Source organism: Euleptes europaea, chromosome 3 (assembly GCF_029931775.1).
Source record: "Euleptes europaea isolate rEulEur1 chromosome 3, rEulEur1.hap1, whole genome shotgun sequence".
NCBI lineage: Eukaryota > Metazoa > Chordata > Lepidosauria > Squamata > Sphaerodactylidae > Euleptes > Euleptes europaea.
The window spans coordinates 38,951,252-38,973,437 of record NC_079314.1 but is presented as its reverse complement, the minus strand read 5'-3'; the positions used below and the strand labels follow the sequence as shown (position 1 = coordinate 38,973,437).

The window sequence follows — 22,186 nt, the reverse complement described above, 5'->3', positions numbered from 1 at the left end:
TTGCAGTATATTAGGACCTGAAGAGTCTTTATTGTCTCTGGCATCCTGAATGTAACTTCTCATTTCCATCCCCAAGTTTCTGCTGGCAGCAGAGTTATTCCCCATTGCTTTTCCTTGAGCTAGATAGATCAGTGTTGTGATTATATGAGATAATTTACAAACCACAGAAGCAGCTCCAGGCCCCTTCAGAGGTTTTTTGCTTGCATGGCTTGCAAACAAAGCATGTAGCTGATCCTCTCTATATTTCTCCATCCTGGGATGGCATTGGAGGCAAAAGCTACCATGCCAGGAAAGGGGGTCGCAGAAGCTTAAGGAAGAATAGAGAACCCAGAATCATGAGAGCTGAAAGGAAAGGGGAAAGTAAACAATATATAATGCTCCCCAAGTGAATTATTTAAATTAACCCCATCTTTAAAGACCTTTCCATTTGGGATTTGTTATGTATCTTTATCAGAGTTTGTGTTTTACACAAAAACAAAGAATGTCAAAAAGGTATTTCTAATGATCGCTGGTGCCACGATTGATAGCTAACGGGGAGACAGTCATCTTTCCTCCCTCATATCCCCCATTTCTGTTTCTAGCAACATCTTCAAAGGATCAGCAGTGTGCATGTACAGCATGACTGATGTGAGGCGAGTGTTCCTGGGTCCGTTTGCTCACCGAGATGGACCCAACTATCAGTGGGTTCCCTACCAAGGAAGAGTGCCTTACCCGAGGCCAGGAACAGTAAGTGTGCTGCCTCACTGGAGGCTCAGATGATGCCAAAGAAGAACTGAGTGGTTTTTTCTTGGGGGGGACCCCAATCTGTCAATAGGAAATTCTCATTGATCCCAACAGTATCAAACGTTGACAGTGCTTCAGCCTGCCTACTGAAGTAGCAGAATGGGTTAAAATGGTCGTACTGAAGTGCAAGATGTTTGAGCCAGCTTGCACATTCATAGGAAGCAGTTCTTGAGTAACCACTTCAGAAGGGAAGAGGAAAGATCATGCTTGAATGTTCCCTACACAATAAAATTCCTTGCATGTAGACAGATGTCAGATTAGAGAAGAAGGGTGGGATAGAAAATTGGGGAAGGCTGTGGCTCAGTGGTAGAGCACCTCCTTTACATACAGAAGGTTCCAGGTTCAATCCCCGGCATCCCCAGCTAAAAGGATCAGGTGGATAATTGATGTGAAAGGCCTCCACCTGAGATCCTGGAGAGCTGCTGCCAGTCTGAGTAGACAGTACTGACACTGATGGACCAAGGTCTCATTCAGTATAAAGCAACTCCTTTCTGTGCTTGTGTTCCATGAGCAACAACTTAACGGCATCCCTTAGAGGATGTTCCATCTGCGTTATGAAGTGGTACAGTCCTCAAAAGGCTGTACCATGTGCTTTTTTCTGAATGTGAAGATTGCATGTCCCTGTAGCAGACTGGAGGGCAGGGCCAGCTTCCATAGTTGTTTATTAACAATTCTCTTCACCTCCAGGATTAATGACATATGTCTCACCATGTATACGTGCTGGTCCCAGAACCCCTCACTCTCCTCCAAGCAATTGCTTATTTTGGACAGGCCATTATTGTTTTTTTCCTTTAAATTCCCCTCAGTGCACATATGTGCAACCCTGCAATCCCAGGAAAAGCAAGCCTGTTCATTCTAAAAGAGAAGTTAAAAAGACAATAGAGAGCAAACCTTCAGCACTTCCCTTTTATGTACTAGAAAACATGTCTCTTTTTTTAGTTTTCAGCAACCAAAAGGCTAGTTTTGAAGGGGTTTCTATTTCTTCCTCTTATGGTACTGAAATGCATAACTGTGGTCTTATATAGCATAGAAATAAAAGAAGCCCCTTCAAAATTAGCTCTTTATGTGTTACAAATCGCATAGTTTGGGATTTTAAATGTGCCAAGAAACCCATTTAAAGCCCACACCCGTTCACACCCCTGAGGAAAGGGGTTCAAAACCTTCCAGAAAAGGTGGGCCCTGTCTGATTGGGGGACAGAAAACACTCTTCCATATTCTCCCAGTTGAACTCAGCACTTGCTCCAGAGTGCATGACAGACACTGGATTATGGACAGATAGGAATTAGATTTATGGTTTCCCTTTCTATCATAAGTATGAAATCAATACAGTGTAATAAAGGATGAATTCATTAAAATGATTTAGCTTAGTTCTTTTAAAGGATTACAATCATAAATAGTAAGGACTTTGAAAAAATGTGATTGACGTTCAAACTTACCTTGTTTGACTTGCCCATTTTTTGTTGATTGAGTTGAAGACTTGTTTTGTATCTGTGCAGAGAATTGCCAGACTGACTGTTGACTGGCTCAGTAGCTACTGATGAACACATGAAGCTGCCTTATACTGAAACAGACCCTTGGTCCATCAGAGTCAGTATTGTCTACTCAGACCGGTAGTGGCTCTCCAGGGTCTCAGGCAGAGGTCTTCCACATCACCTACCTGCCTCGTCCCTTTAACTGGAGGTGCCAGGAATTGAACCTGGGACCTTCTGCATGCCAAGCAGATGCTCTACCACTGAGCCACAGCCCCTCTGATTTAATTACTGTGATCACATTTGATTACTGTGCCCCAGGTCATCTTCTAAAAACAGCTAATGTAGGGCCAATCTAGACATTACCTTTTCAGTGAGTCAGGTATGGGTTCCCCTGAATCAACCCCTTGTCCATGTGGGCAGACAGCAGCTGACTACAAGTGCCTGATTTGGATCAGGACTGCAGCGCTATGGGGAGGGGGCTTCACCTCCCCATCTTCCAGACCCAGAATGGTTTCAGGGGGTGTTCTAAATAACTTAGCCCATGTGGCACTTGAAAAATTTGCTCCCCACTGCAACCAGCTGGCTGAAGGAGAAAGCAAGTTGGATGGAACCCACTACTTTCCCAAAATGCATGCTGCCACATCTCAGAAAGCCTTCAAGTTCCTAAACTTGGAAATGCACACTAGGGCTGTCAATTCGGTTCGGTCCGAACTGAAAATCAACCGAATTTCCCCTGATTCGGTGATTTTCAGTTCGGACGGATCCGAACTCCAATCTGGCGGGCAACGGGGGGGGGGGGGCGAATTCAGCGAGTTCGGGAGTTCGCGAATAAATTCAGCCAATTCGGCCCCCCCTTCAGGGCAGCCCGCTGAAAGGCGCGGGCTGCCCTTTAAACTGATCTGCGCCTCCCAGCTGGGAGGCTCAGATCAGTTTAAAGGGCAGCCCGCCTCCCTTCAGCGGGCTCCGCTGAAGGGGGGCGGGCTGCCCTTTAAACTGATCTGCGCCTCCCGGCCGGGAGGCACAGATGAGTTTAAATGACAGCCCACCCCCCTTCAGGGAAGCCCGCTGAAGGGGGGCGGGCTGTCATTTAAACTCATCTGTGCCTCCCGCCCGGGAGGCACAGATGAGTTTAAATGACAGCCCGCCCCCCTGCAGGGAAGCCCGCTGAAGGGGGGCTGGCTGTCATTTAAACTCATCTGTGCCTCCCGGCCGGGTGCCTCCCGGCGGGTGGCGCAGATGAGTTTAAAGGGCAGCCGCGCCTCTCCAGCGGGCTCCGCTGGAGAGGCGCGGCTGTCATTTAAAGTCATCTGCGCCTCCCGGGCGGGAGGCGCAGATGAGTTTAAAGGGCAGCCGCGCCTCTCCAGCGGGCTTCGCTGGAGAGGCACGGCTGTCATTTAAAGTCATCTGCGCCACCCGCCCGGGAGGCACTGATGAGTTTAAATGACAGCCAGCCCCCCTGCAGGGAAGCCCGCTGAAGGGGGGCGGGCTGTCATTTAAACTCATCTGAGCCTCCCGCCCGGGAGGCGCAGATGAGTTTAAAGGGCAGCCGCGCCTCTCCAGCGGGCTCCGCTGGAGAGGCACGGCTGTCATTTAAAGTCATCTGCGCCTCCCACCCGGGAGGCTCAGATGAGTTTAAATGACAGCCCGCGCCTCTCCAGCGGAGCCCGCTGAAGGGGGGCGGGCTGCCCTTTAAACTGATCTGCGCCTCCCAGCTGGGAGGCTCAGATCAGTTTAAAGGGCCCCCGCGCGCCTTCAGGGAATCCCTGAAGGCGCGCTTCGGCCGAATTTTCCCCCGAACTCCGGATCCCCCCGAATTACCGGGGATCCGAAGCGGGGGAGTTCGGACTTCGGACCGTACCGACCCCACAAGGGTCAAATTCGGCCGAATCCGAACTGTACCGAATTTTTTTTTTTTGACAGCCCTAATGCACACCTCCAAACTTCAGTCGGGAAGAGGGCTCAGCCAGTATGTTAAGGGTGAAATGGATGTGGCTTTCTTAACCACATAGCTTAAGAAATATTTTCGTATCCTCTGGAAATATTGAATCCACAGAAAAGAAAAAGAAATGTATTTTGTTTGGAGAGTTCATCCCTACTCAAGAGACAACCTGTTTTGTAAATTGATTTTCTCCCCTTTGGGCAGAGAGTGGTTTTGGGGAATTGGCAGCCATGGCCCAGTGTTGCAAGACAGCCGTTTTGTGTCTATCCAGACACTTTTTTCAAGTGTTTGATGGTGCTGATCAGAACATGTAAACAAAACATTATTTTAACAGAAAATGCTTGAGTGCCCTTAATTACAACGAGAATCCAAACTCAAGAATTTGAAGGGGGAGGGGTTGTTCCCAAGTCCCTGGTGGTATGGATTATTCATACATGGTCTAGTGTAGGAATCCCAGCTGCATTAACAGTACTCAGCACTTCTAAATTACTTTCTTGTTCAAGGCATTTCACATATATTTTCTGATTAATCATTATCTAATTAATTCAAGTAATCAGTATTGCATTCCATCTGGAAATAAAGACAGCCTTAGAGATATGAAATGTGAGATTTTTAAAAACAATGCAAAATTGCCAAAGGCTACAAAAACTATTATGAATTGTTGGTATTATTTAACAGCTAGAATGTGGCATTGATTAAAAAAAAACAAGGGAACACCCTGCAGTGTTTCTGGTTTTTAATTGTGTTTGATCTTCAGTTATCTCAAGCTTTGATATTGGCTAATAAAAGTGGATGCTAGGATTTTGTTGCTAGGAAGAACACACGACTAAATTTTGGCTGAAAATATCAGTCCAATATGTAATAAAGCTTGGCTACAATAGAATGGTATTGCTGCCATGTGGAAGACATTGGCAAGACAATTGTTGGCAAGACATTTTTTTATTTCCTCTCTGATGAATGATTAATAGTCTGTGTGAAGGTGATGGCAAAGACAATTGATTTTGTCCCTACTGAGTATCTTGTAAGATCCGGGTTGTTTAATTACAACTTGGCCTTTTAAGAGGAGATAGAAAGTGACAGCCGGGTATTCTTCATCCAAGATAAATGCAAAATATAATACCCATAGCACTTCATGTTTCAAGAGTTTGAAACGCTTCATGTAACTTTGGTCTGCCATCCTTACAATATAGTTGCTATTGCAGAGGGGAGGGTGATACAGTTATCCCTTAAGCGAGATTTTGGCAGAGCTATGATTCGAACCAGGAACTTCCCAAATCACAGCAATATAGGCATGTGGGGCCAGAGGAGATCTTGTAAAGCAGCCAGGATTGCATGGAGAGTTTGAAGCTTCCACTTGGAAGCTGTACATAGCTTGGTGCTCAGAATTGGCAGATCCACTGATGACCTTTGCAGTAAGCCTTACGCTAAACATCATTAGAGTCCCCCGTCCACCATTGAGCCATTGGTGCCTGTGTGGAATGCTGGCAAAGACACCCAACTGGGAATGAAAGAGTATGGGAATGTCACTGCTATGATCTTCCTAGCAGGGACAGCCAGTGTGTTGACAATATTCTCTTGTCTCCTTCACCAGTGTCCGAGTAAAACATTTGGTGGTTTTGACTCTACCAAGGACCTTCCTGATGAAGTCATTACATTTGCAAGAAGCCACCCAGCTATGTACAACCCTATATTCCCCATCAATAACCGCCCTATCATGATCAAAACCGACGTGGATTACCAGTTCACACAAATTGTCGTTGATCGGGTGGATGCAGAGGATGGCCAGTATGATGTCATGTTCATTGGAACAGGTAAGGCTCGATCAGCAGATGTCAGAAAGCGCTTGGAATATTAGACCCAAGTACAACAGGCCATTTGCTTCACATTGCTTCAGTTCGTTGAAATGTCCTTTGCAGAAGTTGTTTGCAGACTGGTGCCTTGTTGGGAATACATCACTGCAAAGAAAATTCCCTCTGTCTCTCTGCCATTTGTTTCTGTGATGGTCAGAGACCTGTTTATTTGCTTAGAAACAAACACATAGATAGAAGTTGGTTATCAGAACCTAAATTTCGAAGTGAGGTGGAACTACAAAAAGGAGCCCACAGGGCAACTGCTGCTTCTGCAGATTCCAAAGATGGAATGCAGGAGTAGCAGCAAATCCCATTGCAATCCTTACTGGCACTTTAATGCAAGGATTTCACTGTGCAGATACATGCATGTCTGTGTGTTTGTGAGAAAGAAAGAGATCACATAGCGTGCACAGAGGAGAAAACCAGGATCAAGTTCTGTCTTCAACCCAGAAATTCAGGTCTTTTGTAGCACTAGTCTCTTGGATTTTGTGCCTGACTGAGCAATATCATCTGTACTGCTCCTTCCACAAGAGACTTGAGAGCCCCAAGGGGCACCTGTACATATGCTGGGATCCTTTCAAACTGTAGTCCTGGCTGGATCTGCTGCATAGTTGGGGTATGGATCTGAGAGAACTGGGATCTAATCCCAACGAACATCGGGAATTATCAGGTGTGTTCAACAGAGGACTGCCTCTTAGTTTCTCGTTTGTGGAGGGAAAAGAAGCGTTAGGGATGCCAGCCTCCAGATGGGACCTGGGGATTACTCCTCCTCTTCAGACTACAGAGATCAATTCCCCAGGAGAAAATGGATGCTCTGGAGGGTGGGCTCTGTGGCTAGTAGGGTTGCCAGTTCCTGGTTGGGAAATACCTGGAGATTTTTTTTTGGGGGGGGGGGGTTGAGGTGGGTGGGGTTTGGAGAGGGAAGGGACATCAATGCCATAGAGTCAAATTGCCAAAGCGGCCATTTTCTCCAGGTGAACTGATCTCTATTGGCTGGAGATCAGCTATTGTAATAGCAGCTATCCAGCTAGTACCTGGAGGTTGGCCACCCTTTCTGTGGCATTGTACCCCACTGAGGTCCCAGTCCTCCCCAGGCTCCATCTCCAAATCTCCAGGAGTTTCCCAACCTGGGTGTGGCAACCCTATCCCCCATCCCCCTCAAGTGGCCAGGGGAGACATGGCAACCCCAAGTGCCGTTCTTGTTCAGAGGTCTTGTTGCAAAGGAGCATGATATTACATATATTGCTTCTCTGAGCCTTAGCATGCTGTGTCTGTAAAAACTGTGCAGGCAAGAATTTTGTTCTTATACTACCTATAGCACAGGTCCCTTTTAATCTTTTCTCCCACAGGCCAAAATCCCCATTTCGACACATCTATTTACACTGATGACTTGATTGGGGGGACAGATTATTTAGAGCAGTCTGAGTCCATCTATCAGTAAACAGGAATTAATAATAGTAACTTTATCTTCTCAAGCCAACCAGTCACAAAGCGTACTTTTTCTCCCTTTCCCATAATACTAAAATGCTGGGTCATCTGCTGAAGCTGGAGGGTGAGAGATTCAAAACAGATAAAAGGAAGTATTTTTTGACACAATGCATAGTTAAATTGTGGCACTCCCTGCCACAACATGTGGTGATGGCTGCCAACTTGGAAGGTTTTAAGAGGGGAGTGGACATGTTCATGGAGGAAAGGGGTATTCATGGCTACTAGTTAAAATGGATACTGGCCATGATTCATGCCTATTCTCTCCAGGATCAGAGGAGCATGCCTATTATCTTAGGTGCTGTGGAACACAGGCAGGATGGTGCTGCTGCAGTCATCTTGTTTGGGGGCTTCCTAGAGGCACCTGGTTGGCCACTGTGTGAACAGACTGCTGGACTTGATGGACCTTGGTTTGATCCAGAAGAGCTTTTCTTATGTTCTGAGTCTGGTTCCATTTGTGTGAAATTGCATGAAATGTTATTCCGCAAAACCCGATCTAGAACTCACATAAAGCTTCTCCTTGGGTGCCTGGGGCTTACACAGAGCCGCAGCAGCGATTAACATGCTGTACATTTTACACAAAAGGCTTTACAGTGCAGCAAACCTGGAATCATGGCAGGATCCTCTGAAACAAAAATGGATTTAAAGGCTGAATGGGAGGATGTGTCATGTCTACCTGCCTGGTTCACATTCCATCTCCCAACCTGTTTGGCTCTTGAAACATAGAGTTCAAAAAGGCTGTCAGTAGAACACCAATGAGACTCCACTGCGCTGACACACCTTCTTTGTTTTCAGAAGATCAAAGTCTTCCCATCTTGATGCTTATGAATTGGGTAGATTTTCTTCAAAGCCATAATTGCCATATTGGTGCTAAGGCTCGGGGTGGCATTCCTTCCTTTCATCTAGCTGCTTAGATTACTCAGGAGGGTTCCTTTATTTTTAGATCACTCTGTTAAGAAAATTTAATTTCTCACTTGTAAAAAGTTTGCTATTTTGTCTATCAACAGCTATTTTGTCTATCAACAGCAAATGGAAGCTTGTTGTGGTAAAGACAGATGTGCTGTCACCATTTAACATCTGCAGTTCTAGTTGCTGAAGGCAGAGGAAAGTTGGCAGCCACCATTTTTGGCTGGGCCTTCCTCCTCTGCTTCTGACAGCTATATGAGTGAAGGAAACTGAGTAGCTCGAGGAATAATTGAATTTCCAGAAGCCTTGTGTGATTGTTGGTGATGGCCATCGAACAGAGTTTTCAGGGGTGAAATCCCCTGCACCTGAAAGCAACAGCCACAGTCCAGAGACACATCTGCACATATCAGACCTCTGCACAGACCTACTTTTTGACCTACTTTCAAAATGTGCCCCCCAGACCCCACAACTGCCCTTCACTGGACCCTGTCTCCATTTTTCTTTTCACTTCATGGTTTCAAAGCTTGTCCCTTTTGGTTCCTTCTCTACATTATTTTCTGTTACGTTCTGAATCCTGGCAGGAAGTGTGCAGATTTTAAGTCGTTCAGGGAACTGTGGAATCCCTGAGCTAGCCCACATGCCACAGTTCAGGGAGATTTTGGAGTAAAGAAGCAATGCAATCCTTGAGCTCGCCTGACCAAGCTTGAGGAAGTTTCCTTTCTGGGCTGAGCTAAAGCTTAAGGACATTCCACAGTTTACATATACATTTGTGGCAAATGAGATGTCATCAGTAACATTATACAGTTGCTAACAATAAAAATGGTTCGGGTCCAGATTATTTAGCTGGTTCAGTTATTTATTTTGAAATTAGAAGCTTTTAGCAAAATCCCACTCAGGAAACTCTTGAGAACTTTCTAGATCATTTACAAGGTAAATGCATATTCTAAAGAGTCAAGTTTAAAGAATCCATCGCTGCAAAATCCTCTTTTTGAAATACGATAATAGAAACCTTAACCTTCTGTTGACCTGAAACTGGAAAACTCTCTCTCTCTCTCTTTCTTTCTCAGATATTGGAACTATTTTGAAAGTTGTTTCTATTCCTAAAGAAACTTGGCATGATTTGGAGGAAGTTTTGCTAGAAGAAATGACAGTCTTTCGGGTAAGTGTGGCTGAAATTTCATGTTATCTGTTTTTGCTTCCCAAGGCAGCTGAAAATGGAGTTTATTGTAGAAGAATCTAGTCAGCCCTTCTAATTAGCATGTCAATTAGAGGCTCAGTTACTAGCTTTCAGTGCCAGCTGTGTGTTAATGACAAGAGATGATATCAGTGACACTTTATGTTTCATGGAATGTTAAAATCAATAGATATGACTGTTTGCAATTTACAGTTTAAACCGTCTGCACAACTGAAGGCTTTTTCTGCCTGTCTTTTCCTCACAAAAATATACAAAATTAATCCAATATATATATGCAGATGTCATTAAGGCCAGGGCATAGTGGAAACTGTTATCTGATTTTGGACGTTTTTCTGACATGACAAATAAGCACCACACAGCATTCCATACAGACTCTGAACTATCTCAAGCGAAAGAAGTGAAAAGGTTGTATACAGGGAAAGTCTCAGAATCTTTGGTGGGCAGTCCAAGTATTCTTCAAAGTTAACTTTACATTATTTTCACTCTCCATATTGTATTGTGATGACTAGATCTCTTTCAGCACATTCCTGAGGTGCGCCAGCATCCAGGGTGAAAGCCCTTTTGGAGGCATCCAGGCCTCCCACGCCGACATCCGGCCAGCCAATGCCGGCGTAAGCGGCCTGTACGCTGGTGGGATAGGGTTGCCAACTGCCAGGTAGTAGCAGGAAATCTCCTGCTAATTCAACTGATCTCCAGCCAATAGAGATCAGATCACCTGGAGAAAAATGGTTGCTTCGGCAATTGAACTCTATGGCATTGAAGTCCCTCCCGTGCCCAAACCCTGCCGTCTTCAGGCCCTGCCCCCACCGGTTGAGAATAGAGACCTGGCAACCTTAAGGTGGGAAGGCCCAGACACCGGTCTCGGGCTGCAACAGCGCCAGCCCGGGATGCCAACGGAGCCTTCCGCTGGCGTCCAAACATCGGCAAAGGCCGCAGCGGCATCCCAGGAGGTGTTCCCGGGGCATTACGGCACTGAGCTGGGGGCGGGGCTGCCTTTAGGCGGCCTCCAACACCGTTACAGCCTGGAAACGCCCCTTTTTGTTGTTCTTGAGTTATGCCACCTTTTAGGTGGTGTATCTCCCGTGCAATCCTATGAGGGTTGCACGGAATTTTTGCGCCAGGAGGATTTTTTGCGCCTATGGAGGCAGCGCCGCCATGTTGCCTTCTAAGCCCAGCGCAGGCATTCCGCTCAAGAATGCACTGTTTGTCACATAAGCAAGCACAACATTATTCTGCTGTTTGTAGAATTCTTTATTTCTGAGTCATAGAATGTGGGAGCTGGAAGAGATCATGGATCACCTCTTCTAACTTCCCACTCAGTTCAGGAATACACACCTCTAGCCTCCTCAGCTCTCCTTCAAGACCACCTCCCAAGGCAGACTGGTGAACTGCTCTATGTCTAGGAATTTAGGAAGTTTTTCCTAATATGTAGCCAAAATCTACATCCTTGTAATTTCTACCTGTTGCTCCTAGTCCTACCCTCTGGAGTAGGAGAGTGCTTTAGTTTGTTGACATCCTTCTTAAAATGTGGCATCTGGCACTGCACAAGGACTCCAGATGAGTCCTGGCCAGTGCAGGATAGAATGGTACCATTACTTCCCCTGGTCAGGACACTGTATCCTGCTATTCCACTAAGCAAAGTCTGCAACCTTCCTCCAGACTAAGGAGTAGGGTTGCCGGGCTGCAGCCAGCAACCCTCAGGAGGAAACTGGAAGTGACATCTTTGGACACTCTAGCATTTACAAAAACTCTATGGTTTTACCGTAGAGTTTTTGTAAAATGCTAGAACATTCAGCATGTCACTTCTGGTTTTTACTGGAAGTCATGTAAGCTTGCCGGCATAATGCTGGTGCGTGCTTCTCTTCCTCTCCCCCTCCCCGCCCAATTTCCTCTTGCCGGTGCCTCAGACACCATTGGGCATCGATCTCTGATGCTGGGAGCTCAGCAATGAGCTCAGATGCCTCCCAAATACAGAGCCTTCCAGCAATTTAAAGGGCTCTTCCTTCAATGACAGTCTTTCATTGGAAAGGTAAGATGCATTCCTCTCTGCTTCTGTCAATGTGGCCCAACACTTTAAACATGCTATGCTACAGAAGGAAAGCAAAATCATTCAGGAATGAGTCAATCCCTGACAAAGAGACTAGCATACTTTACTGCATGGTTATGTTTAATTTTGCTACAGGCCTTTGAGCATGTTGTTTTAAACAAGATCTAATTTTCTAGCTTTGAGATAAAAATTTCAAATGTAGCTTCTGGACTTCGTTTGTTTTCTCAAACAGTCCTCCTATAGGATATAGTTACCTAGTGATACCGTTAATAGAATAAGCTCCTTCTTCTCAAGAACCAGAAAAACCAAATTAAGGCCCAGTCCAATCAACTACTGTGTGACGTGCCAATGTTTGGCAATGGCAGATCTAGCTTTTCTTTTCTAAAATAAGAAGTACTGAGTCTTTTCCTGTGGGAATTGGGCCTTCCCCCCGCCCCAGAATCCATTTCCTTATAGGCAAGCTGTGGCTATTCCTCGGTCAGTTAGTATTGTAACTTCACATAATCCAAACTGGAGCTAAAAAGTCCACTCCATACATGAATGGGATGAAGGATCATTTTGGCCCCACCCCTTTCAGAAATTAAGCATAAGGCTCCTTAGGTGGGGTTGCCTGGCAACCAGTGGGAGACTGGGGGGGGGGACATGAGGGGGCAGCTGTTAGCAACAGGTTTTCCACCTCTATAGGAATCGCCAGAAATTCTGTGGTAAAACCATAGAGTTTTCAGCAATTTCTAGGAAGGGGTTTTCCTGAAAGTGAAGTTATGCTGTCACTGAGAGCAATTTTTTTCTCCTGCCAACCAGTGGAGTGCTGTTTCTGCAGGCTGTTGTTCTAGAATGGTGATAGGAAGGCCTGTGTCTGGCCAAGGAAGCAGTATTCCCTGGCTTATGGGCACCGTGGGCCAGCAGGCTGGCTGGTGAGTGGAAGGAGGAGGCAAATGAAGAGAAGCATCCCCAGGAAGCCATTGGAGGTGCCTCTGTCACCCCTTCATTCCCTAGCCATGTAAGAACATGCTGTTTGCATGTGCCAGGGAATACATATGTCAGAAAGTTGGCATAGCTAAGAGTTCCTTATCAGCTGTGTTAAAATATTTTGACCTTGTTTTCACTGCAGGTGCAAATGGAGTTCAGGGGGGGAGCTTAGTGCCTAAGGAATTGAGTTGCATATAGAAATCTGATATGAAATTTCATGTAACCCATCACTTTTGAGTTTTCATATACTCCTGGGGAATTTGGATCTAATTTTCTGTCATCGAAGAATGAATTTAACAGCCTGAATTCCAATATGCCAAGAAGAGTGCTTTTTATTTAGAATCCCAGCCAAACTGAAGGCATTCCAGATACATTACATTGATAACTAATGCTTTTTAACCCGGTTTATGAGTCACCCTAAACAGCTGAGCAAATATTTCACTGTAGTCCATAATTAATGCCTTCCAATATTAACTAATGCCCACCCTCCTTAGGCTTCACCCCCCAAATCTCCAGATGTTTCCCAACCTGGAGCTGGCAACCCTATTGATTAGTTTCCACTCAGCTATATTCTGTCCCCCATAGGGTCAGTGAAGATGAAGTGTGTGAAAACCTGGTGTGACCTATGTAAAAATACCTGGACAGAAACTGAAGCAATCTTAGGAAACTATAAGGAAACCAAAGGACACTTAGTACTTCTTGCTATCCTCCATCTGGAGCTCCCCCTGAAGATATCAGCCTTATGTGGAGTTTTCCATTGTCCTGTGAGCCAAGTTCTGACATCCTCATGGCTGGCACTTCCCTGCCTCCAGCAGCCAACAGTCTGGAGGAGATGTCCAGGAACATTCACCATGGCTAATTTGACACATGACATGAATTCAAGGACAGTATGGCTGGTTGTGAATTTGCAATGTGAGGTATTCTGGGAGGGGGGGATGAGCAAGCATTACACCTGCTATGGGCCTTCGTAAAATGAATACTTGGAAGAATTCCCATGTTGGAATTTTTGATACACACTGTTGTATGGGCTCAAATGTATTAAAGTGCATCCATAGCTGCATCAACATTCAGTGTGAAAGTTGTCGCTAAGAACAGTCAAGTGTAATAGAGCCAGTTCTCATCCTGTCTGACAAAGGGAGTTTTGACTCTCAAAAACTTATACCTTGAAACTCTTGTTGGTCTCTAAGGTGTTACTGGACTCTAATCTAACTGTTCTCCTGCAGACCAACAGGACTACACTCTGAAACTTAGTTATCCTGTGGAGGAATGCATCTTTGAGGTTGACCTCTCTGCTTCTGTCTTCCAGGAACCCACTGCTATTTCAGCAATGAAGATTTCTACGAAGCAGGTACTGCAGGGGCAACCATGAGCTCTTTAAATATTGATATGGCGCAACATTTCAGAGATGTTAACTTGGCTATCTAAATGGATACTTATGCCAGCTGCATCCCATCCTTTTCCAGAAATGTTTTCAGTTTCTTAACAAATACCTGACAGACAAGGAACTGAGAAAGTCTTTATTTATGCTTTAGTAGTAATGGAAATGGAACCCAAGTATTTTTCTTGCTAAATCTCAAGGTATCATATTGCCAGGAAATGCCAGGAGGATTTCTGGCTAGATTTTTGAAGAGTGTGTGTCTCTGTGTGTTTGGGGGGGGTGGGATTCCTTTGTCAAAATTTGGCAGCCCTGAAGCTATAATAGTGTCTTCACATACCTATACCTAGAGTTGCCAACCTCCAGGTGGTGGCTGGAGATCTCCAGGGATTACACTGAAGCCCCATCCATCCCCCAAACCCCAGCATCCTCAGGCTCCACCCCACAGATCTCCAGGTATTTCCCAACCCAGGGCTGGCAACCCTACATATACTCTTCTGCACCTTGCACCACTTGAGTGAGCCTGAACATTCCAAATTCATGCAATTTCCATTTTTTCCCAGTAAAGTTGGGTTCAGGTTTATTGGTCCCAATTTTTTCAGAAAAAAAATGATATAAGCTGGATACCCATACTGGTAAACGGTTATTCGGCATTATTTCTGTTTTTCCTGAAAAAAATTGAGTCCATTGTATTCTATGGAGATTTTTTTAAAAAGGCCTGAGGGGGCATTTTTCGAGGTAGAGTCTACAGATTTGCAGGGTAGCTGCAAGGGACTCTCCTCAAAAAGACACTGAAGTTTGGAAAAGTTTGGGTTAGGTTAGGAGGTCAAATTTTATGGGGCCCCAAAGGGGTCACCCCCTATCCTCCATAGGAAACCATTGTAAATTTTACAGTGATTTCCTATGAAGAATGGGGGTGACCCCCTGATCTAAACTTTACCAAACTTCTATGTCCATCCAAGGAGAGCCCCTTGCAGCCACCTTAAGAATTTGGTGAATCTACCACAAAAAATGCCCCCTGGAGCACCTAAAAAAAAATCCCCATCGGATAAAATGGCCACATTCACATCCAAGAGGCGTGGGAAAACTCACTTTCCCAAGATTGCTAGCAGTGAACCTGTGCAAAGCAAAGGGTAGACCTGGCCTCTCAAAAATGTGCACAGGCCCACTGCAGGCAATCATGAGAGATTGAGTTTTCCCATGACTCTTGCATATGAATGCGGCCATTGCAGTCTGTGGGATTTTTTTTTCCCCAAGGAGCTCGGGGTGGGCATTTTTCAAGGTAGAGTTCCTAGGGTGGCTGTAAGGGACTCATTTTGGACAGACATAGAAGTCTGGTAATGTTTGGGTCAAAGGGTCCAATTTTTGGTCCCACTAAGAGGTTGCCCCCATCCTCCATAGGAAACCATCGCAAACTTCACAACAGTTTCCTATTGATGATGGTAGCAACCTTTTGGGGGCCCATAAAATTGGACCCCCTGCCCCAAACTTTACCAAACTGCGGGGTTCATGCAAGGAGAGTTCCTTGCAGCTATGCTGTGAATTTGGTGACTCTACCTTGAAAAACGCCCCCACAGAGCTCTTTAAAAAACTACCGTTAGGAAAAAGCCTTGGGAAAGCCAAAGCCCCAAAAAGCCGAATACCTACTCGGCTTCTTCAGCAATTGGTTATCCATCTTAGGCTTGATTCCTGGTTATAACATTCAGCCAAAAATATATCTGAATAAAGCCGAAATGGCTATTTTCCGGTTTATTTTCCGTTCGGTAAACCCGATATGCATAGCCCCTAGTCCTGCATTAAGCAGCACAGGCAATGTGGGTAGGCTGGGCTGCCTGTCTCGAAAGAAATGGACAGACAGACATTTGATCTGCCTTGAGTCTCAGTGAGAAAGGCTGACTGGCTGGCTTATTTGTTGGAGTGGCAATGCAAACCACGCCAGGATTTTGTTTCACATATTTGGTGTTGTTGGGTTCAAATTCAGGAAAGACAGTATACCCAAGGATTGTCCCACAAGTGAATAGGGAATCCACACTACAGGGCCCCCACAGCTGCAATGCAGGTTTCCCAAGAAACCAATTTTTAAAAAAAATTCCAACTAATTTTGATCCCCAAAAGTTTGATATCTGATCATATTCAAGAAGCCCCTTGTACAGTAGACATAGAGTTCTGTTCTACCAGAGGTAATTGCGAGGGGACTGTTAAAAAGTTGATGGAAATTAAGAATGCCAGAGCAGCAAGGATAATGGTGGCTAAATTGATGGAGGGCAATCAATGTTCAAGGCCAGCAGAATGCTTAGATGGTATTGCGGTGTACCCAGACACTCATGGTCTTTGTGAAGCAGGACTTTCCTACTGCCATCTCCTGCTGTCGTCCCCTAAATTTTTGTTAGGGAGTCAGTGGACCCTCATGAAGAATATTGTGGGGGGCCAAGTGGGTGCCAGCACTGAGAGGGAGGAACTGGTGAAAATTGCTGCCCCCTCTTCTAAAGACTTCAGTGCCATCAGGTCTTTGGTATTGCCTGGTTGGATCCATGTTGCTATGTAAACGAACAGACAAATATGTTGTATTCAAATAAGCAACATTAAATCATGAGATAGTCTTTGGTAAATATTTTGCAACCTTTTGTGTTTTTGAGAATAATTTGAGGAAAGATATTTTACAAGACCATTTGGTAAATTTGTAACAGATTTACTTAAGAAGTTTTTCCTCCTCCTGATTACAAATGTGTTATAACTTAAAAACAAAAGAAAAAGAATTTTTAAAAAATAAAGATACAAACCATATATGCAATTGGCATGGCTTTTAATTGTAAAATGATAATGAACAATGCAAGTCCATCTTTATATTGAGAATTCTGCCATGTCCAGCTGGGAACCCCACTGTATATTGGAAGATTGCCTAAAATGAATGTGTTTGACGTGAAGTACTTCACATTTATCACCTAAAATAATGGGGTGGGGTGGGGAGTGAGCTTTAAAAAGATATACTATTATAAAAAATCCTATTTCAAAACAAAGCTGTCAAGTTATACATGTGGGTTCATATGATACTAGAATGTTCTGCTTTTGATTTATTTTTACAAGAACATTCTTCTGAAAGCAGCCGATTATATTAGAGAATGAGCCCATGTGTTTAAGACCAGCTTCTCCTTCAAAGGCCTCTTTTCGTATTCAGCAGAGATTACAATTTTCCCTGATACTTTGGAAAACAAATTCACAATATGAACATTTTCTCTCCAGCTAACAAAGCCCAAATTATCCATCCTAAATGAAGTCTATAAAAACCAGTCTGGCCATAGGTGAAAATGGGGAAGCAGGGAGAGAGGGATTTGTGAGGGATTGTGAGGACTAGCTTCTGTCTGCGTCCCTGTAGGGTTGCCAACTCCAGGTTGGGAAATTCCTGCACAGAGCCTGGGGAGAGCTGAGTTTGGGGAGGGGAGTGACTTCAGTGCGGTATAATGACAGAGAGTTCACCTTCCAAAGCAGCCATTTTCTCCAGGGGAACAGATCTCTGTAGTCTGGAGATCAGTTGTGATTCATGGAGATTTCCTGGTCCTAAGAGGAAGCTGACAATACTACTTCTCTTTACTGAAAGTCAATTTGACAAAGTTTTGATTCCTGATTCTAGAACAGGGCAGTTTTCAGGTCTTGAATGCTCTGGTTCTTGTACGTACATTTCTCGTTGGAAATGTGCCTAGAACAATATGATGACCTTAACCCATGTACCTCAGCTAAGCAAAGCAAAAGACATCCTCCCCAGCTTAGCAGTTCCTTCCCCTCTTGGTCCTTGATTGGACAGAGCTGCCCACTCCTCAGAGAACAAGGAAACCTGTGGCCATTGGAGCACCCATGTGCACAGCTGTGCTTTGGAGCCAGTGCCTTGTTTTCCCTCATTTCCCATTTGATTAAGTGGTGGAGGAAATGGCCCTTGTGGCTTAAGAGTTGATTTTTATATGCCGACTCTCTCTACCACTTAAGGAAGAATCAAACCGGCTTACAGTCACCTTCCATTCCCCTCCCAACGTGGTGTAGTGGTTAAGAGCGGTGGTTTGGAATCGGTGGACTCTGATCTGGAGAACCGGGTTTGATTCCCCACTCCTGCACATGAGCAGCAGACTCTAATCTGGTGAACTGGTTTTGTTTCCCCGCTCCTATACATGAAGCCAGCTGGGTGACCTGGGGCTAGTCACACTCTCAGCCCCACCTACCTCACAGGGTGTCTGTTGAGGGGAGGAGAAGGGAAGGTGATTGTAAGCCGGTTTGATTCTTCCTTAAGTGGTAGAGAAAGTTGGCTTATAAAAACCAACTCTTCTTCTTAATTTACAAACACTTATGTGTGGACACTTTGATCCCAGAAGTGCTCTGGCCCAGCAAAGAACAGCTTCTCCACTACAGAGGCATCTGAACCCGCACAAGAACAATAGAAGAAACCCCTGGCACAGTCCCATATCATGCCAGGGTCAGTGTACATAGCTGGGCTGTATCCACTGATGGAGGATAGCTTGGGATGTTCCAACAGTAGAGTTGCCATCCTCCAGGTGGGCCTGAGACATCCCAGAAATACAACTGATCTCCAAAGTACAGAGATCAGTTCCTCTGGGGAAAATGGCTGCTTTGGAGTGTGGATTCTGTGGCATTTTACACCGTTGAGGTCCCTCCCGTTCCCAAACCCCAGCCTCCCCAGGCTCCATTGTCACATTTCCAGGAATTCCCAACCCAGAATTGGTAACCCTGCCCAACAGGGCCTAAGATGGAAATGGACCCACATTCTTGTTTTCTGCTGCGTAAATGCAGATTGCCTGTCTGACGTGTCCCTTTAGGGGGCAGACGACAAGTTTCTTTTCTTAGCCATCACAGCAGAACACAGAAGTTGGATTCCGAGGGAGGAGTATAACCGTATGAAACACCCTTCCTTTTTGCTACCTGCTATAATTGCCTTTGGCACAAATGCCTGTTTCTTTCTTCCCTTCCCCCCCAGCAACAGCTCTACATCGGCTCATCTGTCGGGGTTTCCCAGCTTCCCTTACACCGCTGTGATGTGTATGGGAAAGCCTGTGCCGAGTGCTGCCTTGCTCGAGATCCCTACTGTGCATGGGACGGCTCCTCCTGCTCTCGCTACTTCCCCGCAGCAAAGAGGTGAGGGCAGTTCTCATCAAGCTTTCTTGTTTTTGTCTTTTTACAGAAGTAAAAGTGACATAAATGCAAATAAAACACAGTGGAGATTTTGGACATGATTTAAAGTCCTATGGTCATGAGACCAAGGAAGTAAAATACACTATTTCAGGAACTATAAATTGAACAAATATGAAAAAAGAAACCTATATTTGGAGGGGATTTCCCAGCCTTTATGACATTTAATTGCCTCCAAAAAAGAAATAAAAGGCATCCACTTGTCCAGAAAGTGAGATAGCTTAGAGTCTGAATCCATTGGATTAACCATTAAAGCGAAATTCTCCATAACTATAAGATCCCAAGTTTTAAGCTTCCACAGCGTTAAAGAAGGTGCTTTATCTTTCTTCCAAAGTGCTGCAATACACAAATATGCCATCGCCGATAAAGCTGAAATAAGTTTAAGCTTTGGAGCATCAAGATCTTTTCTGGAAGGTAGATCCAAAGATGAGCTTTTTTGTGGGCTAGTGTTGCCAGTACTGCACTGAATATGACACTGGCCATACTGGAGCAGAACAAGGTGGGCCCATCCTGTCCAGCAGCTGCTTTGCAACACTGGACAGCCAGATGCCTCCAAAAGCTTCCAAAAGAAGAAAGCCCTACTCATTTGTCCTCAGCATCTGGCATTCAAGGGTCAACTGCCTTTGGACATGAAGGTTCATACCATATATCAAGTGAAAGACCCAGTCTCTGTTGATGTGTCTTATCATTTATTGTTAAAAACTAAGCAAGCTTGGCACGAGCATTTGTAATGGCTGGTATAACTGTCTTCTTTTCGGTGTTCTTCAGCTTAATCTACATATCTAATTCCCACCTATGCCCCCTGCCTGGGATACTTAAATCCACAGGTAGGGGGCATACTTCCCCCTAACAGGTTTTTCTGCAGACGTGGGAAACCCCGTGTCTGCAAAAAAATCCCAAAAGTTAAAAAAAATAAAGGAGGGTGTTTAAATCCCCCCAAAACTAAACAAAGCATTGTTTGCACATGTTTAGAGCCCAGTGGTGATTGTGGTGGAGAAAGAGCCTGGAATCCACTGTGGCCGGTTCCACGCTGGGCTTGGCTGCCGCAGCCAAGCACCACAGGGATCTGCAACAGAGCCTGGTAGCCAGCGGCAAAGCCCGTCCGCAGGAGAGCCTGTCCATGGTAGCGGAGCCCAGGAGCCGCTGACAGGCCTGCCAATACCCAATCGCTGTAAGGGTATGGTTTTTCCCCTCCCCCACGAGTTTTGCACGCCTCCCCATGGTGAGCCAGTAAGAGAGGGGGCTCAGGGGGAGGAAGCCTGGAGCCATGATGGGGGGAGGAAATGGGATTATCCCCTGCAAGTTTTGCAGGCCCCCACTTGTATATTCTCTGCCTCTCACTGGCATGCAGTCCTGTTAGAAAGCTGGGTGCAAAATTTTACTCTTGCCCTCTCTTATCTCCAGTAGTGTGCCACCACCCTGGGTTAGTTTAAGTTACTCCTCTTGTGTGGTGTCGACAAGAAAATCAGCACCCAAGGGGGAATCTTACAGTAGCACTGTCGAGCAGTCAAGGCCGTGGGCAAGAAAATGTGCAAGGCACTTCAGCTAAACAACATTATTAACTTCAAGGCTCAAACTCATTGGTAACTACAAGACAGATCTAGGTACAGCTAAGCAAAATAACAAGAACATGAAAGAAAAGTTACTGGCTAGTTAACTTACAATCCTTGAACACCTGGTCCAGCCTCAGAGGGAGGCCAGCTGTTGCATGCATAACCTCCGGAGCCACACCAGCAAGCAACATCCTCCTTCACTGCTCACACACATGAAGGTGCGTTATACTGAATCAGACCCTTGGTCCATCAGAGTCAGTATCATCCACTTACACCAGCAGGGCCTCAGGTAGAGGTCTTTCATATCACCTATTTGCCTAGTCCCTTTAACTGGAGATGCTGGGGATTGAACCTTCTTCTGTATACCAAGCAGATGCTCTACCACTGAGCAACAGCCTCTCTCCTCTCTCTCCTCTCTCTCTCTCTCTCTCTCTCTCTCACACACACACACCACGTCTTCTGAACCCCAAACAAAGGAACACCTCCCCTTTTTAGATCTACTCCAACATGGACTAATATGACATTAGCCAATCTGGGTGCCAGGTCCGACTCCTACAGCACAAGCCCACCAGAAGCAGGGCAACCAATTAAGGTGGTTAACACAACAAGATGGCCTGTTTTCCCTTTGGGGTGGGAAAGGAAAATCCAGAATTATTCAGGGTGGGCATTTCTTAGAGGATCCCAATATCTCCATGCTTCACGTGGACAGAGAATAAGGCCCTTGTCAGTCCTTATGATCTGAAAAGGAGACTTTGGTTGGCAGTGCTTTGGGATCTAGTATTTTTCTAATGCAATAAATATCAGCCTATGTCATTTCCGCCCTCTTTCCCCCCTCATTTCTGTGTCAGATTCCCCCCTCGATTTGTTGATGATTCTTTTTTCTGCTTCTCTAGCCATTTTTAAAACCAGTGCATTTTGAGGGATGGTCCTTCTATAAATGGGGAAAATCCGTGAAATTTTGGCAGTGTTTGTACAACTTTCTCTAGGCTTTGCAGAGGAATACCATTGAGTGCCACAAATGCTGCAGTCTATGAGGCAGTGCAGCTTCCCAATTGTTCTGGGCTCTTGACTTTGGCTTGGATGTGAAATGCCCTCATTGTTCAGACACCTAATCCTCTTTTCCCCTCGCCTGGCTTCTCACTCCTTTGGTGTCCCTTTTCTTCTCCAAGTAAAGTATTCAGCCTGTTAACAGCATCTGTGTTTACGCTGTTCTTTTCTTCTGCTCTAGAGCATCCCTTTTTTGTGGGTTGAACTGGGGTTTTGTGCAAGTGCTGTTTTGATACAAAGGAAGCACAGAAAATGAATACTGCAGTAGCAAGCGAAACAAGGACAGGCAATTTCAAATGCTTTCCTTTTCTACAACATACATTTAAACATGACACAAAACCTTATCAAAGACAGGAAGGGAGAGAATGTTGCTTT

At 45.3% G+C, this 22,186-nt stretch overlaps 1 protein-coding gene across 2 annotated transcripts in view; it reads left to right on the top strand.

Moving 5' to 3' along the window:
• The window catches only part of SEMA3A (semaphorin 3A), a 181,502-nt gene that overhangs the window by 147,363 nt on the left and 11,953 nt on the right, over positions 1–22,186 (top strand). Inside the window, exons 10-14 of one of the 2 annotated variants that reach the window (XM_056845996.1) lie at positions 582–726; positions 5,786–6,005; positions 9,503–9,594; positions 13,953–13,994; positions 19,000–19,157. In XM_056845996.1, the coding sequence (XP_056701974.1) occupies positions 582–726; positions 5,786–6,005; positions 9,503–9,594; positions 13,953–13,994; positions 19,000–19,157 (657 nt within the window). The remainder of the gene's footprint in view (positions 1–581; positions 727–5,785; positions 6,006–9,502; positions 9,595–13,952; positions 13,995–18,999; positions 19,158–22,186) is intronic. The other variant, XM_056845997.1, reaches the window with a different exon arrangement.